Raw genomic sequence first — 14,673 nt, forward strand, 5'->3', positions numbered from 1 at the left:
GCAGGACCAGCGGATGGTCCCTGAGAGCAGCCTGGGGGCAGCTCGACCACTCAGACCAGCCAGCCAGGCTTGCTCGCTGCCAGCACACCCCAAAACTCTCCTCATGGCCTGGAGACACTGAGTCCTTGAGACTGAATACAGAAGATAGATTCTCTTTTGCTAAATTTGTGTAATTTAGACAAGAACCCGTAAAGGGTTTATTTTCCTGGGAAGAGACAGAAAATCACCCTGCAATCCGAAGAGCCTGCTGAGCCCTGTGGCTAAGTCTTTCTCCCTGGAACAGCTGGGGGTGGGTGTGCTGGGGAAACCGACTGCTCACTCCACCAAGCCTATGACAGAGCAGGCAGTGACTCCAAGTCTCTCCTGGGGGGGTGGGCTCTGACCCTGGTCAAACTGAAGACCCCATCCTGTCCAACTATAGCCACGCCTTCCTCTTGAACAAAACAGAAAGTAGGAAACAAGGGTGCCTTTTTAATTGCAATCAAATATGCTGTCTGTGGTCAGCGCCCCCGAGCCTGGCCCAGGAGCTGTGGGTGGCCTGCCGTGCAGCCCAGAACAGGCGTGGGGCCCACTGCACGCTGGGGGCTGGGGCCAGGCAGCTGAGCCACGCCACACCCCTTCAGTCCCCGAGCAGTGTCTCCTCTTCAGGGGCCCAGCCTCCGGCACCCAGGACAGGGGAGGTGGGGAAGAGGGCGAGGGGGCTCCCACCTTCGCACACGCATGCAGACGTCCCAGGGTTCGCTTCCATCCCTTCTCCACTGAGATGGGCAATGGTGCGGTGCAGCCACGGCAGTGGGCATGGGCAGGGCCGCCTACTTCTGAATCTGGAACAGGAAGAGCCGCAGGTTGATGTTCTTGGCGGCCAGCAGCTTGTTGCACTCCACAGAGTCGACGATGGGCAGCGGTACGTAGTCCGTCTCGTTGCTCTCATTGGTGAACACGAAGTGGTAGATGACGGGGCTGATCTTCACATCGTCGTACGGGCCCTTGAGCAGCAGGAAGGAGCACTCCAGGGGCGCGGTGACCTTGCTCTTGAGCAGGAGTTGGAAGGAGAGGGTGCGCTTGCACGAAAGGTTGGGGTTGCGCTCCGAGTCGTTCACGCGTGCCTTCAGGACCCACGTCTGGTTCAGCACCGTGAACCGAGGCGTCTCATAGTACAGACGTGTGATGAAGTCGTCCGTGCGGTACGGCCGGAACTGGACCTCTGTGGAGACAGACAGGCCAGGGGCCGGCGGTCAGAGGGGGCAGGGCCAGGGTGGCGCCTTCCTGGCCGGCCAAGGAGAAGGGCTCGGCCAGGGAGGAAGGCAACTTACCCAGACACAGCAGCTCTACTTGTCACAAGGCAAATCAAACCCATTAGGGCAAACGAAGGCGCACGCAAGCTTTGGGGGAACAACTACAAACAGAAGTGACACTCGTTAGCGGCAGGGAGCCCAGAGGCTGCGAGGGGAGAGTGGCCGACGTGGTCGGACCCCCACTGGCCCCTCCTCTCCTCCCCGGGGCCCCGCAGGGGGAGCGGCCCCACCCAGGGGGCTGGGGTAAGCAGACACACAGACAGGATGCAGTTCTGTGAAAAAGTGCACTTTATTGGTTCTGATACAGAGCTGCCAGAAAAGCCGGCGGCCGGACTGGCACATGGCCCCCACGCTCATGCTAGGCCTCGAGGCGCAGCCCCATGGCGGGCCCAATCCTGGCTCCGCCAGCTGGCCGCAGGGCCCCTGGTCGGCGGTGACCACCGCCACAGTCCTCACAGCAGAGCCCGCGGCCGGCAAGTCCCTTTGCAGAGGCAGCCAGTCCTCCCTTCCCGGCCACGCCGCAGTCACGCCACCTCGGTCCACAGCGACTCTCCAGGCCTGGCCTGGGTGGTCTGGGACACGGTGCCCATCACGGCAGCCGAGGCTACAACTAACCAGGATCACAGCCTTCTGCTGCTGAGGCCAGGCCCTTGGCTCCCTGGGCCTCCTCAGGCCCGCACGGAGGCAGGCCCGGCCCAGGCAGCGCGGTCTGACTGCTGCCTGACTGCCCTTGACGTGGAGCTGGCCGCCTGGCGTGAGCTCCAGCAAGCACAGGCTTCCTGCCATCCTCTGTCTAGAGCGAGCTCTGGCCTGACTCCTGCTCCCCCGAGTGTCCAAACGCAGTGGTGGTGACCGGGAGAGCCCAGGAGATCCAGCCGGCCTGGGCACAGTTCAGCCTGCCCATCCCTGGGCGTCCACTCCCGGCTCTGCGGTTTGAGTTGGGCCCCCTCAGCTCGCTCTGGAGCCCTGGCCCTGCCCATCTTCTCACTGGCCTCAGGAAGCCTGCGGCCATTGCAGTAACTGCCTGTCAGCAGGACCCGACGTGACGACTGCTCTTCTTGCCCCTGGCTCCGCGGGCAGGCCCTCAGCTCCCAGAGTCACCCAGACACACCCACCTTCCAGTGAGACCCCACCTGTCCCAAAGCCGTGCAGCCCCCCGCATTGAGGACACCACTTTGCTGGGGTCATGGGACCAGGGTGGGGACGCCAGGGAGAGGGACCTCTGCAGAGCCATGCAAGGGCCCCTGGGGTCCTGCCCATCCCCCCTGTTCGGCCTCCAGCCCTCTTCCCCAAGGCATCCTCCCACGCGCCAGGAGCTCGTCCAGAGCCTGGCCACCGGGTGCATCTGCCCCGGCTCCTGGCTGCCGGCCCTGCCCCAGCCCGTGTGGGGTGCAGCAGGTGGCAGGGCGCCTCACCTGTATAGCCGATCTTTTCGAAGCTGAGCAGGCTGAAGATGCTGTTGTAGAGCTGCATCTCCTTGCGGTGGCTTTGGTCCATCTCATCCAGGATCTCCATCAGCTCGTTGCCTGTCTTGGTTGGGTGGGCACATGCGGCCTCGTGCACCGTCAGCTCGTGAAAAGGGCCATGCCACGGGCAGCCGATGCGCTTGTACTTGCACTGTGTCACCCTGCGGAGGCGGTGAGCACTGTGGTCACACTCTGCCCATGCAAGGTGGCCATCCCAGGGGGTACCTCCACCCAGCCCTGCTCATGCAAACTGGTCCCTGGACAAATACCCTGTGTGCCGGCCCCGAGAAGGGGTCAGAGCTCGGAAGTGCCTGGGAAGGAGAAGGGCATGTGTGAATTGTGGGTGTGCATACCACCTACACCCACCGGGGTGGGCCCTCCACGGTGGTCCTGAGCCCTGCATTGCTCCGCTCCGGGGAGGCTCAGTGGCCTGGCCCCCTAGGGGACTGGGGAACCAGTGCCCCCTCACGCCACGATCCCAGAGCCCTTGGGCTGGCCACACTCTACTGGCCCAGGAACACCAAGGATAGGCTCCAAGGAAGAAGTCAGCACACGGCCACGAGGAACCCTGGAGGACCAGGGTGACTCCAGAGGCTGCCGGATGCAGATCTAAGCCCCATCTGTGGGGCCTCCTGCCTGCCCCAGCAGCTTCCCACTGACCCCGCCCTGCCAGGGCCTGGAGGCGGGCAGGCCAGCCCATCCAGATGCTCACCTGTCCTGGCACTCCTCTTTCTGGTGCCTCTCCAGGATGGAGCGGGGGAACTGGCACAGGCAGAAGCCACACTCGGAGGGCAGCTCGCTCACGGCCTTCTCCACGGCCAGGTTGCGGCAGCAGAGGCTCTTACTGATCTCGCAACGACAGTTGGGGCACGTGGCCTGCTCCTCCTTCAGCCGGGCATCTGCTAGTAGGTGGATAAAACAGCCAGCGCACATCAAGTGACCGTTAGTACACTGCGGAGAAGGAAAGGGAGATGAAGCTCACGGACCTGTGGGACCAGGCAGAGGCACACCCGCCCCACGGCCGGCCCCTCCCGGGGCTGCACCTGCAGGGGCTGCGGGCAGGCAGTGGTCTAACAAGCACAGGGCTGGCCTCTGGAGCCCACGCGGCCCCGTGGGGAGGGCAGGTCTCGAGGTGGCCCTTGCCGCCAGCAGAGCCTGATTCGGGGACGCCTTGAGAGCACGTGCTCTCGGCGAGCTTCCCACCCTCGGCAGGTGTGCCCTCACCCAGGCCCCGCCACACTGGCCTCCTGGGCCAGCACAGGTGGCAAGGCAGTTGCCGCCCCTTCGAAGGGCTGGCTCCTGCCAGCGGCTTTCTTGATGGCTGGCAGCACAGCCCGGGTAGATGGGGAGGCCCTCGGTCTCGGCTAGGCACAAGGGCAGCGCGTCTGCAGGGGGTTGCTGGCTTCCGGCCTCGGAGCTGGCCCCTCCCTATCTGAGCCTGTGGATTCAAGGCCCAAACGCTGCGGTTGTCCACCTCCCCTCCAACCTGGGGGCCTGGTGTGTGGACAGCGGGCTGCGGCTCAGCTCCCTCACTGAGGGAGGGTGCTCCACACATCCCCAGAGCACCCACTTGGTGCCGCTGACACACACAGGCTGTGGGCTCAGGTCTGCAGGGATTCACAGGGTTGGGGTAGAAGAGGCCCACAAGGGAACCAGAGGTGCAAGAGCAGACGAGCCATGTCCTCTGGGGCACACTGGGTGGTCGCTGAGCCTGGGAGGGAGTGTGGTGCCCCCGTCACCGCACACCCACCTCCCCTGTGAGATGCCCAGGGCAGAAGATAAGCAGGTGGACAGTGTGCCCACCAGCTCCCCTGGGGCCCAGGACCCTTCTCCAAGTGGGATGCAACGCAGTTGAGACGACCAGAGCTACTGCCAGGCCAGGCCCACAAAAGATGGGTCTTCAGTGGCCAGCCTCCATCCCACTGCTCCAGGGTCCAGGCACGGAGCTGAGGCCTGCAGGAGGCTGAGTGAGCTCTTAGCACCCGCAGGCCATGTTTGGGGTCTAGTGGGTGAGGGGACTATGTGCTGAGGGCTGACAGAGGGCCAGGGACAAAGGCCTCAGACACAAAACTCAGGTCCACACAAGTGCCGTAGATCAGCCGCACTCAAATCTCAATTTCTAAGTCAGGTGTGAAAGGTTAAAGTGTGTGAGATGAGGGGGGGGCCTGGCAGGGTCTACTCTGGATATGCGGGCTGGCTGAGGGTGGGGGTGGGGCTAGTGCCAAGAACAGACAGGGCAGAAAAGGAATCTGTTCCATCCACCCCGAGTTGTGGAGAAGCCAGAGAGATCTGAGTGGAGAGGAAAGTGGGGTCTGGGCACCACAGGCTGCTGCCGCCTGCCCAGGTCGGGAGTGTTCGCCACGCCCCCGCGCGGGTGGGTCCAAGGGTCTGGCTGCACCGAACCACATCCACACAGACGGTCGCTGTGGCCTCCAGAGGCAGAGAGGCGAACAGGATCTGCTAACCTGACCGCTGATTCACGAAAGGAAGTGCCAGGCAAGGCAGCACACACCTGCCCAGCACCTCAGGGAGGGAGCCAGGCCAGACGCTGAGACCCCAGGGCCTGGGTCCCCACAAAACTTTGTGTGGCTAACGTTAGTTCTAGATGCCCTCAGGCAGAGCCCAAGGATCTGAATGGAGAGCAACATCTGCTGCTGGGCCCAGCCCAGCTGACTTTTCGGGTCTCTGGTGGTCCAGCCAGGGTGTCGGCCTGAGGGCAGGACACTTGGGATGGGGTCCAGGGACCTCGTGAGGGACGCAAAGCTGCCCAGTGTGTGACCGCTCACTCCCAGTCCTGCCCTGAAAGCCCACTGCTCGGGAGCAGACGGGGTGACCTGCAGGCCTCCCCTTAGAACCCGGGGGCTACAGGAGCAACCCTGTTCCAGGCCAGCTCCCGTCCGGCCCCCAGGAGCCTCCAGACCTAACACAGGCACCAGCCCTCTCCTGGCCTCTGGGGAGACGGGGTGACGGCTCCTCCAGCCCTAAGAGCTCAGCTCTCAGATGGAACACAGCACACCAGCGCTGCTGGCCTGGCTGAAGAAGCACACACCCACAGGTAGTCCCTTACCGGTCACCCGAGGGACACTCTCTGGGGGGACAACCGGTGACCTGCCTACTGGTCTGTCTGCAGTCACCACACTTGAGCCCTCCCCACATCCAGGACCCCCTGGACCCCCAAGCAAGACCTGACTCTGCACACAGGCCTGGCTGAGGCAGTGGGCCTCTTGCACAGCCAGAAGTTGGGCTTCAGAGGGCTCAGCCCAGCACTGGCTGTGTGCCAAGCCTCTGATGGACAGCACCAGCCAGGGCAGGCCGGAGTGCCCCACACAACTGCCAGGGCCAAGCCCCGGAGAGCCTGGGCCTGCCACAGAGCAGCTCCTGCCGCACCCAGCCTGGGCTGCTTGCCCACCACCTGCCAGGAAGACTTGAGAGACAGGAAGGGTTGGGGAGGGGGCTCCAGGCTGGCCAGACCCCACAGGCCACCGGCAGGACAATCACAGACTAGTCACCTCCCTTTCTGGGCCTCAATTTTCTCAAGCACATAAGGCAAAGGGACTTCCCTGGAGATCCAGTGGTTAAGACTGTGCTTCCACTGCAGGGGGCACAGGTTTGACCCCCAGTTGGGGAACTAGATCCCATAAGCTTGTGCCACCCGCCCCCCCCGCCAAAAAAAAAAACTGCAATGAGAACAAGCTGGTCTTACCATGTGCAGCAGAAGTATGAGAGGACCACACGAGGGCACAGAACTAACTCTGCCACCACCAGCAGGCCTCTGCACACCCCTGCCCAGGAGCCTCAGGAAGGGCTCCAGGCACAAGCCTGCCTCAACAAAGGCCCTCCCTCCCGCTGGGTTCTCCAGCCAAGTCCCTCTGCAACAGCCCTGAAGGGGGACGTTAGCACCTGCCCCCTAGGTCATCACCTGGCCAGTGCACCCAGGCCGTGTAGGTCAGGCCTCTGCTTGAACCACTTTTCCCTGGGGGAGCTGGAGGCAGTGTCTACACTCCTGAGGAAAAGCCCTGGGCCCTGGGCCTTGGGACAAAAGCAGGTCTTACAAAGTGCCCTCAGTACTTGATCAAGTCCTTGATCAGTAGCCCTTATAGCCTGGAATGCATGGTCCCCTCAAACCCTTGGGTGCCCCCTAAACGCCACTGCTTATCAGTAAAGGCAGGCTCACAACCCAGACTCAAGAGACTAGCCCACCCTCCAAGCAGTGGAGGCATCAACTATCTAAGTGCCCCTCAGCTCAGCTGGAGCCTCACCACTGCCCCGCCGGGCCTCATGGCACCTCACACCCCTGCATACTCCATCCAAGGTCTCCTTGACCTCTTTCATCAAAAAACACAGAAGGCCCCTTCTCAGGGCAAGCCAGGACTCCAATCTTCCCCCAGGTTTCGGGGCTGAAGCTCTGGGCCAGCAGCCCCTGGACCCCCACCCCAAGGCGCGGGGACCAGGAGTGCTGCCTGGACCAAATGGTAACTCAAGTGACAGCCAGCTCAAGCAAGCACAACTTCTTGTGTCCACGGACTGGCTCTTCCCCTGGTGTGGACTGCTAAGCAGACAGGTTCTCGAAGTGGGAGCTAGCACAGTTTCGGCACTGGGCAAGAGGACCCCTAGCCACGTGGGTGGGCAGCCCCGTTGGAGACCCCTTCAACATCACCACGAACAGAGTCTGTGGCACTGGGCAGGTCAACAGGCGCTGAGGCAAGGCACTCACAAGATCCCCAAGGCAGGTACCCATGCTGGCCAGGACCCGGGCAGAGATGGAGCCACCCCTGCCTCACAGGCCTCTCACCCACACAACCGCCCACCAGGTGGCCGAGGCCCTGGGCTGACCTGAGGCCTGCTGGGGACAGAAGGCACAGCAGCACGGCCTCAGTCCTCCCCTGGGGCAGATGGTGCCGCTGGCCGGGCAGGTGGGGCAGGAGAGGCATCCCGCAGCAGGGAGAGGATGGCCTCAGCCCGGGGTGCTGCCTCAGCAGGGCCCGCAGGAGCGGGAGGGGAAGGACCAGAGAGGGCCCCACGCAGAAGGGGCGCCAGAGGAGAGGACTGGAGGGAACTCAGGCCGGAGGTAGTGGACTAGGCACCAGGCCAGCTGGCGCCACAGCCCGTGACAGAGGTCCCAACTCCTCCACCCTGACGGGGGCACAGGTGTTCTCCTGGCTGAGAACTGAGTCAGGGTGGTAGAGCCTCTTGGGCCCATCCTCCAGAGGCCGGTCTGTGGCTCAGGGCCTTCGCTGACATCAGTGGGGTCAGGGACAGGTCTGCCTTGCGTGAAGGGCTGGGGAGAGCCGGGATGGGGGTCAGGGGTCAGCTGTGGGGGCAGCACCCCAGGCCCACCTGCTGAAGCTGTGTTTCCCCCGAAGATGGCAGAGGAGCCGGGTCACAGCGCCCTGGGGTCCCAGAACCGCACACAGAGCAGGCGCAGCACTGCTGCCCACCGCACAGCTCCTGTCCTGTCCCAGCTGCACCCCAGGCCTCCTACCCCCACCTGGCTGCCCGCTGCTGTGCCTACCCGCGAGCCTGGAAAGCGGCTGCGTGCCTTGTCAGGATGCATCTAACACCTACATAAGAACAACAAAGCCAGCACCTGCCATTCCTGCTGCAATCCTGACCTGACCCCACCTAACAAAGGCCACAGTGAGAACAAGTTGCATGAGCGCCCTGGTCTGACTCCAGAGCAAGATTCCCAAGCCAGGTGGTATGGCCGGCTGGGTGTGAGCAAGGGGCTCCCATCAGGGACAGGTGACCAGGCCCACGCATGCCACCGTGTCTATTCTCCGCACTACCCAGGCTTCCCCAGAAACATGGAGGTAGGAGCTGGCGGCCAGAGAGCATGCTCTCGAGTTCCTGTTTGCCCAGCCACATCCAGAGGCCTATGAAGACACAGTCACTCCAGCACCGGGCACTGCACGAGGGCTCAGCACGATCACTGGCTCTTCTCCTCACCCCCAGAACTGGGCACCAACTGCAACAGCCCTCAGATGCATGGCACGGCTGGTGCCAACCCCAAGGCATGTATCCTGGTGAGGTGAGACTAAATGTTGCCTGTAGGAACAGAGAGCAAAATATACCACAAGACCAGAGGTGAGCGCACCAGACAGCCCATCAATGTAACTCACCAAGACGGCTAGCAGAAGTGGAGAGGCTGAGCCCAGGCCAGGAAGACATGGCAAGCAGTGGGCCCCAACCAGGGACACGCAGAGAGCTCTGCGTCCACTCATTTCAAGGTAGTACATGCAGGACCCATGCCATCCTTGCCCAGATCCTCCCAGGAGAAAATGGCACAGGGCTCCAGGTCCATTTCAACCTCTCCCCCATCAATGACCCCATCCAGGGTGGCTGTGAAGGTGACCTGGAACACTGCTCACAGCAAGGAGCGATCAAGAAACCTTATCTCAGGGCCCCACTCACCCCAGGCTCCAGTGCGGGCACAGCTGGGCATCCACACCAGGGGCCCCCATCCCACAGCAAGTCTTCGAGGAGCCAAAGTGAGTTCTGATCTGTTGCAGGGCTCTGGCCAACTCTTCCATAGCCAATGGCTCTCCCACTGACCACATGCTCTAAAGCTTTCTCAAGCCTCTAGAGATGAAAGGAAATTCACTCCCTGCCAAGGCCTGGTGTCACTGGGGAAGGATGGAGGTGAGGCAGAGGGCCAGCGCCGGCACCATCCGTGGCTCTCCTTGCTCAGCAGACCCATTCCTAGGGAAGCACTGAGCAGAGCCCATGAGGTCATGGGTAAGGCCACCGCCCACATGGCCACAGTGCCTTCACCCTGCATCAGAGTTGCTCAGCTGCCTGCCTCCAGCAGGGCCAGGACAGACCTCAGCTCCCAGCACAGTGTGGGCCGGTTTGAACCGGCCAAGCTCAGAGGCCCGGTCACCAGCAGCTCTGGCCAGAGGCAGAAATGCAGCTCTCTACACTGAGGGGACCAAGAGCCAGCACCGCATGGTCTGCTCTCATGCCAGGTCCAGCTCCAGCCACTCACATGGCAAGAGATGATGCACCCCCAAACTCCCCTGGGACTCTGCACCATTGACTTGGCTTCCCAGTGTCTCACTCAAGGCCCAGGGAAGAGTCCTTCTGGAAGAATCAAAAGGTCATGGGCAACCAAAAAGGGTAAGAGGAAGGACAGGTCCTCAGGTGCACCCCGAAGCCTGAGGAGGTTATGAGAAGCACTACCCCCATTTGTACTTAGCCAGGAGGCCTGTGGTACCTGTGAGCTAGAACCTCTGGGCCAGGAGCTTCCCAAAGCCCAGAAAGGTGAGTGGAAAACCAGTGTCCTCTCCCAAGGAATTCAATTCACTTCCCCACCAATGCCTCCTCTTTTCTCTCTCCATGATCCGGGCACACTGGGGTCATCCCAAGCAGCCACCTGCCAGAGCAAGGAGCTGGAGATCCAGAGGCTGGGAAGTGACAATCCACACTAGCCCTGCACTATTTTAGCACAAAAATGGCCTTCTCACCACAGCCCCCAATTTGAGCGCAAGCAGGGGGCAAGGCCTCATCAGTCATGTCCAGCTCCTGTAAATGCAAACAAAGGTGACAAGAGTTCCTCAAAGCAGTTGTGAGAGGGAAATCAGAGATGGGGGTTGGAGTGTGGAAAAGACAGACAGCAGAGAGAGCAGGACACTGCACAGTGACCCTGGGACCAGAGTGTGACCCTGTTGCTGCGTGTTGCATGAATAGGATCCCCCTGGGACAAGGACCCTCTCTGGTAGGCTTGAGCTGATTAAGGATTCTGAGTCCAGCCACTAGGCTGCCTCTTCAGATGATATAAAGAAAGTCAACAGACCTCCTGGAGCGCCCGTAGCCTAGGAAGCCAGGCATGGTGTGGGTGAGGAGGGACCGGGCAGGAGCCCAGTCTGAGGCAAAGCAGGTCCAGAAGGCGCTGGGCTGGGCTGGGAAAGAGGTCCAGGCTGTGGGGCTTGAGGTAGGCAGTTCATCCATATCAGTAGTGAGGGTAGGGGTGGGCAAAGGCAAGAACGTGAGCCCTTCCCTTCTCAAAGTTTTTCCAGAAATAAATGACAAGGGGAAGGGGATTTTTCCACTGCAAAGGGTAAAGGGATACAAGGCGAGCATGAGGACAAGTTTGTGGGCGGGCGGGGGTGGGGGGGGGTGGGGGTGGTGTCTGCAAAGAAAGTGACAAGAAATCTTGAGGAAGAGCCAAGACCAGGGGCTCCTGGAGCCTAGGGAGCTCAGGGCTGCGGGGAGCAGGCCGGGAGGTGGGGAGGAGCCGCATCTGTCGCCAGCTTTCTCTGGGGTCAGTTTGAAGGTGGGCTGGGGAGTGCTGAAGAGAACAGGGGAAGCGGGAAAGAGAAGGGGCGTCTAAGTCGGAGACAGGAGGTTCCCATCAAGGTATAAGGGCAGTCACAACAAGGAGAAAAAAAGGGGTTCTGAACAGGAAACAAAAAAGTTGCCAGAGAACAAGAAAGGAGCTTCCGAACAGGCGCCAGAGTCCCACCTCTGGGCCCCAGGGCTCAGTCCTGGCCTCCTAGGAGACGCGGTGCCGGGGGGCCGGCCGCGGCGGGGCTGGAGCCGAGCCGGGTCGGGGTCGGGCCGACGGCCCTACCTGGTACACGGAGGCCTTGGGCAGGTCCAGGCAGACCGTGCAGCACAGAACCGAGTAGAGCCGCTCCTCCAGCTTCCCGCTGCCCGCCGCCGCCGCCGCCGCCGCCGCCTCGGCTGCCTCGGCCGCCCGTAGCCGCTTCTTGGGCGGCGCGTCGGGGTCGCCCGCCGCCTCCTGCAGCTGCCGGGCGCCGGCTAGGCCCGCCTCGTCTGGGAGCCCGGGCCCCGCCGCCTCACCCAGCGCCGCCGCCGCCGGCGGCCCCGCGGCCGCCCCGGGCCCGGCCCCGACCCCGACCCCGGCCCCGGTCCCGACCCCGGCCGGCACGGAGCCGGCTGGCCCCGCGGCCGGGCCGCCTCCGCCAGCCTCCTCGGCGCCGGACATCGCGGCCGGCCGGCCCGGCGGGCGGGTGCCGGCGCGCTCCCGCGGTTGGAGGTTAGGGGCGCCGCGCGCTCCCTCTGCCCTCTCGCCGCCGCCGCCGCCGCCGCCGCCGAGACCCCGCAGCCCCGCTCCCTGCGCCGCCGCCTCAGTGGGTCTGGCCCGCGCGTAGCCCCGCAGCCGCCTCGGCCACCGACCCCGGCGCGGTCGCCATCTTTGTTTTCGCTGCGCTCTCCCCCACCTTCCTCCACCGCCTACGCCCCCTCGTTCTCCCAGTCACGTGAGCTGCGTGAGACCAATGGGAAGGCCTCTCGGGCGAGACTGAGTCGTCCAGAGCCAATAGGCGCGCGAGGACCCGCCCCTGCAGAAAGTGGGGCGGGGTCTCGGGCGACGAGCATAGGGGTGCTCACCAGGGCGGGGAAGTCCTGGCGTCAAGTACCGGGTGAACAAGGTACTTCCCGCCACTCCAAGTCCGAACCACACGCCTTGGGTGCCCGGACACGGAAGGCAACCTTGGACTCCCACGTCTACATGTCTCTGCGCCTTTGTCCCCAGACACCCAGGCTTGCGTGCGCCGGGCTCTAGCCTAGCTCACCGGAGTAAGAAACTGCGGGCCACCTCTCCCTCTCTGCCCAATCCCGTCTCCTAACCTGGGGGTTCGGAGGTGCAGAGCGGTCTACTAAGGAAAGCGAGGGTCTTAGGAAATCAGGACTTGACTTGCACAGGCCGAAGGGCAAACGGGTAGAGGTTGAGTCAGTCCTGGGAGGGGATGTACATTTCTGTGAACAGCTATGGACTTTATTTGCCTTCATCCCAGCCGGCGGCCAGTGAAGGTCACTGCCTCAGAGGACCACCAGCCAGACCTTGTAAGGTCCCAGGAGAGCAAGGGCTGTATCTTCTCAGTCCAGGGGCCCTCCTGACAACAGTGCCGTCAGGCCAAGTTGAGGGAGACCCCCAGAGTTGGTTCCCGCACATTGCCTTCTTTTGCTCAGGAAAACCAGTTGCTGCCCTGGGAGCCTTACGGAGTTCACTGCAGGACTCAACCTGGCTAAAGAAGAGGCAGAGTCCATATTCCTGCTAAATCCCTAAGGTTTATTGGAGACCAAGCCTCTCTCTGGATCCACAACCATGGCCTGCCCAAAATCAAGCCTGAGAACATGCCTGGGACCCGGTTCCCCTCATTTTTGTTTTGGGCAAGTCCTCACACTGAGCCAGAGAGGGAGACAGTCAATCTGCAGAAAGCTGGAATTAGGAAGGAGAGTCTTATCACTCGCAAGAAGGTGGTAGCTGGGCAGAAGCCTCGCCTTGCAGTCTCCAGCCATCACTCCCACTGTAGGCGCTGTGTGTGCAGGGCCCGGTGGTAGGCCCAGCTGCCCCCGGCCAGGGCCCAGCGACAGATGTCCTCCTTTGGCAGCAGCAGCAGCAGTCTGTCCTCCTCCAGCCGGCTCAGAAGACCTGCAGCCCCCAGCATCACACCCCCCCACATTCCATAAGAGTTGGTTGTGAAAACGGCCACAATGAGGATAGTCACTGCGACCACCAGCACCACTGCCTGACCAGCCACAGAGCGGCCCTCAGCACCAAGGTGGTCGCCAGCCACTGCCAGCACCATGCCTCCTCCCAGAAGCAGGTTGGCGGAGGAGCAGTCCCCATTCACCCAGTGGAAGTCGAAGGCCAGAAGGGGCAGGCCAATGACAGTGGCCACCCAGGCTCCAGCAAGACAGTCTTCATCCGTGCCCAGCCCTGAAGCCAGCATGGTGGCGGCGGCCAGGGCCTGGAGCAAGAAACCAGCAGCGGCCCCTCGATTTGCCTGTCAACACAGGGAAGGGAAATGTGGGTAAAAGAGGTCAGGACCTCCCTTTAAGCAGGGGAGGGTCTGGGGGTCTCACAGAAGCCTGGCCCACACACTTACCTCCCACCACCCTCTAGGAATTTGGGAATAGGCTACGCCCCTGCCCTGCCCCAATGTACTCACCTGGGCAGTACTCAGGGCTGCGTGCAGAGACACTGTTCCCAGCGCCAGGTGGGACAGGGCGGAGCTCCACTCGCCCCCTGGCCTGGGGGCCATGACACCTCAGGCGGTAGTGAGTTTAAGGGGACAGGAAAGGGATCCTCAACTTTGGAGAAGAATGTAGAAGCCGGCAACGGGGAGCCCTAAAGGTGCCTCTTCAGGACTCCCAGGTTCCAGAGTCCCATTTCTGAGTTATAAGCTCATCCGAAACTCGAGGGAGCCCTGACGCCACAACCTTGGGGAAGAAGGGCCTAAATCGGCCGGGAAGGGAAAATGCGATGAGGAGCCAGGGCTGGGTGGGCGTTATCTCTGGCGTCCTGGAACCCAAGCCAGGGTGCAGGGCCCTGCGCTCTGGGAGGCGCCGTCCTCGGAACCCGGTCGGGAATGGGCGACAGCCCAGCACTCAGGCCGCTGAGCCGCTCGACCAAGACGCAGCGGCGAGCTGGAGGCCCAGACCAGCCCACCGCACCGCCCTCGGGCTGCTGCTCCGCCTCTCGCGCCCGGCCTGCGGCGACCGAGCGCCGACCAACGAGAAGAGCGGCGGCTAGAGCGGTTGGGGGGGGGGGCGGGGCCATGGAGTCTGGCCCCGGGGAGAGATGGGGCCAGAAGGACGTGAGAGAAGGGCGGGGCTAGGAGGAAGTGGGTCTCAGCTTGGGACGGGACGCGCAAGTCCATGGTTTGGGGGAGGGAAGGGGCTCGAAGAAGGTGCAGTGAAGGGAGGGCCGGTAAGGTGGGGTTGAAGGAAGGGTCGGTGAGAGGAGGGGCTGAAGAAGGGGCGGTGAGGGGAGGGGCTGAAGAAGGGGCGGTGAGGGGAGGGTGCTGAGGAAGGGGCAAGGGCGGGGTGGGACCTTTGGGGGCGGGGCTGAGGAAGGGCGGGGGCGGGGCCTGGACAGGGCCTAGGACGGGCCTTGAGGGGAGGGGCCGAGCAGGGGCTTCGCGGGTAGGGAGGTTGGACGCCTG

The 14,673-nt window shown here is 62.9% G+C and overlaps 1 protein-coding gene across 5 annotated transcripts; it reads right to left on the reverse strand.

Annotated features, from left to right (window-relative positions):
* Positions 1 to 451: 451 nt before the first annotated feature.
* On the reverse strand, positions 452 to 14,354 carry LOC136144958 (zinc finger TRAF-type-containing protein 1). 5 transcript variants are annotated; one of them, XM_065903025.1, is made up of 4 exons: positions 13,678 to 14,239; positions 3,474 to 3,712; positions 2,711 to 2,922; positions 452 to 1,204 (listed from the first exon to the last, which is right to left on the reverse strand). In XM_065903025.1, exons 1-4 carry the CDS (start codon positions 13,768 to 13,770, stop codon positions 813 to 815), a joined length of 936 nt encoding a protein of 311 aa, XP_065759097.1. In that variant the 5' UTR covers positions 13,771 to 14,239; the 3' UTR covers positions 452 to 812. The 5 variants fall into 5 exon arrangements, with proteins under 5 accessions (XP_065759097.1, XP_065759094.1, XP_065759092.1 ...); XM_065903022.1 differs by lacking the exon at positions 13,678 to 14,239 and adding an exon at positions 11,900 to 11,943; XM_065903020.1 differs by lacking the exon at positions 13,678 to 14,239 and adding an exon at positions 11,331 to 11,893.
* Between the last annotated feature and the right edge of the window lie 319 nt (positions 14,355 to 14,673).

Source organism: Muntiacus reevesi, chromosome 12 (assembly GCF_963930625.1).
Source record: "Muntiacus reevesi chromosome 12, mMunRee1.1, whole genome shotgun sequence".
Taxonomy (NCBI): Eukaryota; Metazoa; Chordata; class Mammalia; order Artiodactyla; family Cervidae; genus Muntiacus; species Muntiacus reevesi.

Bases quoted from the DNA above. Each gene is read 5' to 3' on its own strand.
- LOC136144958 (XM_065903020.1), bottom strand. From the start codon at position 11,708: ATGTCCGGCGCCGAGGAGGCTGGCGGAGGCGGCCCGGCCGCGGGGCCA. The intron at 3,713-11,330 runs GTAGGGCCGTCG...CCTTCTCCGCAG, and splicing joins CCAAGGCCTCCGTGTACCAG to TGTACTAACGGTCACTTGAT. The intron at 1,205-2,710 runs GTGAGGCGCCCT...CTGTCTCCACAG, and splicing joins CGAAAAGATCGGCTATACAG to AGGTCCAGTTCCGGCCGTAC.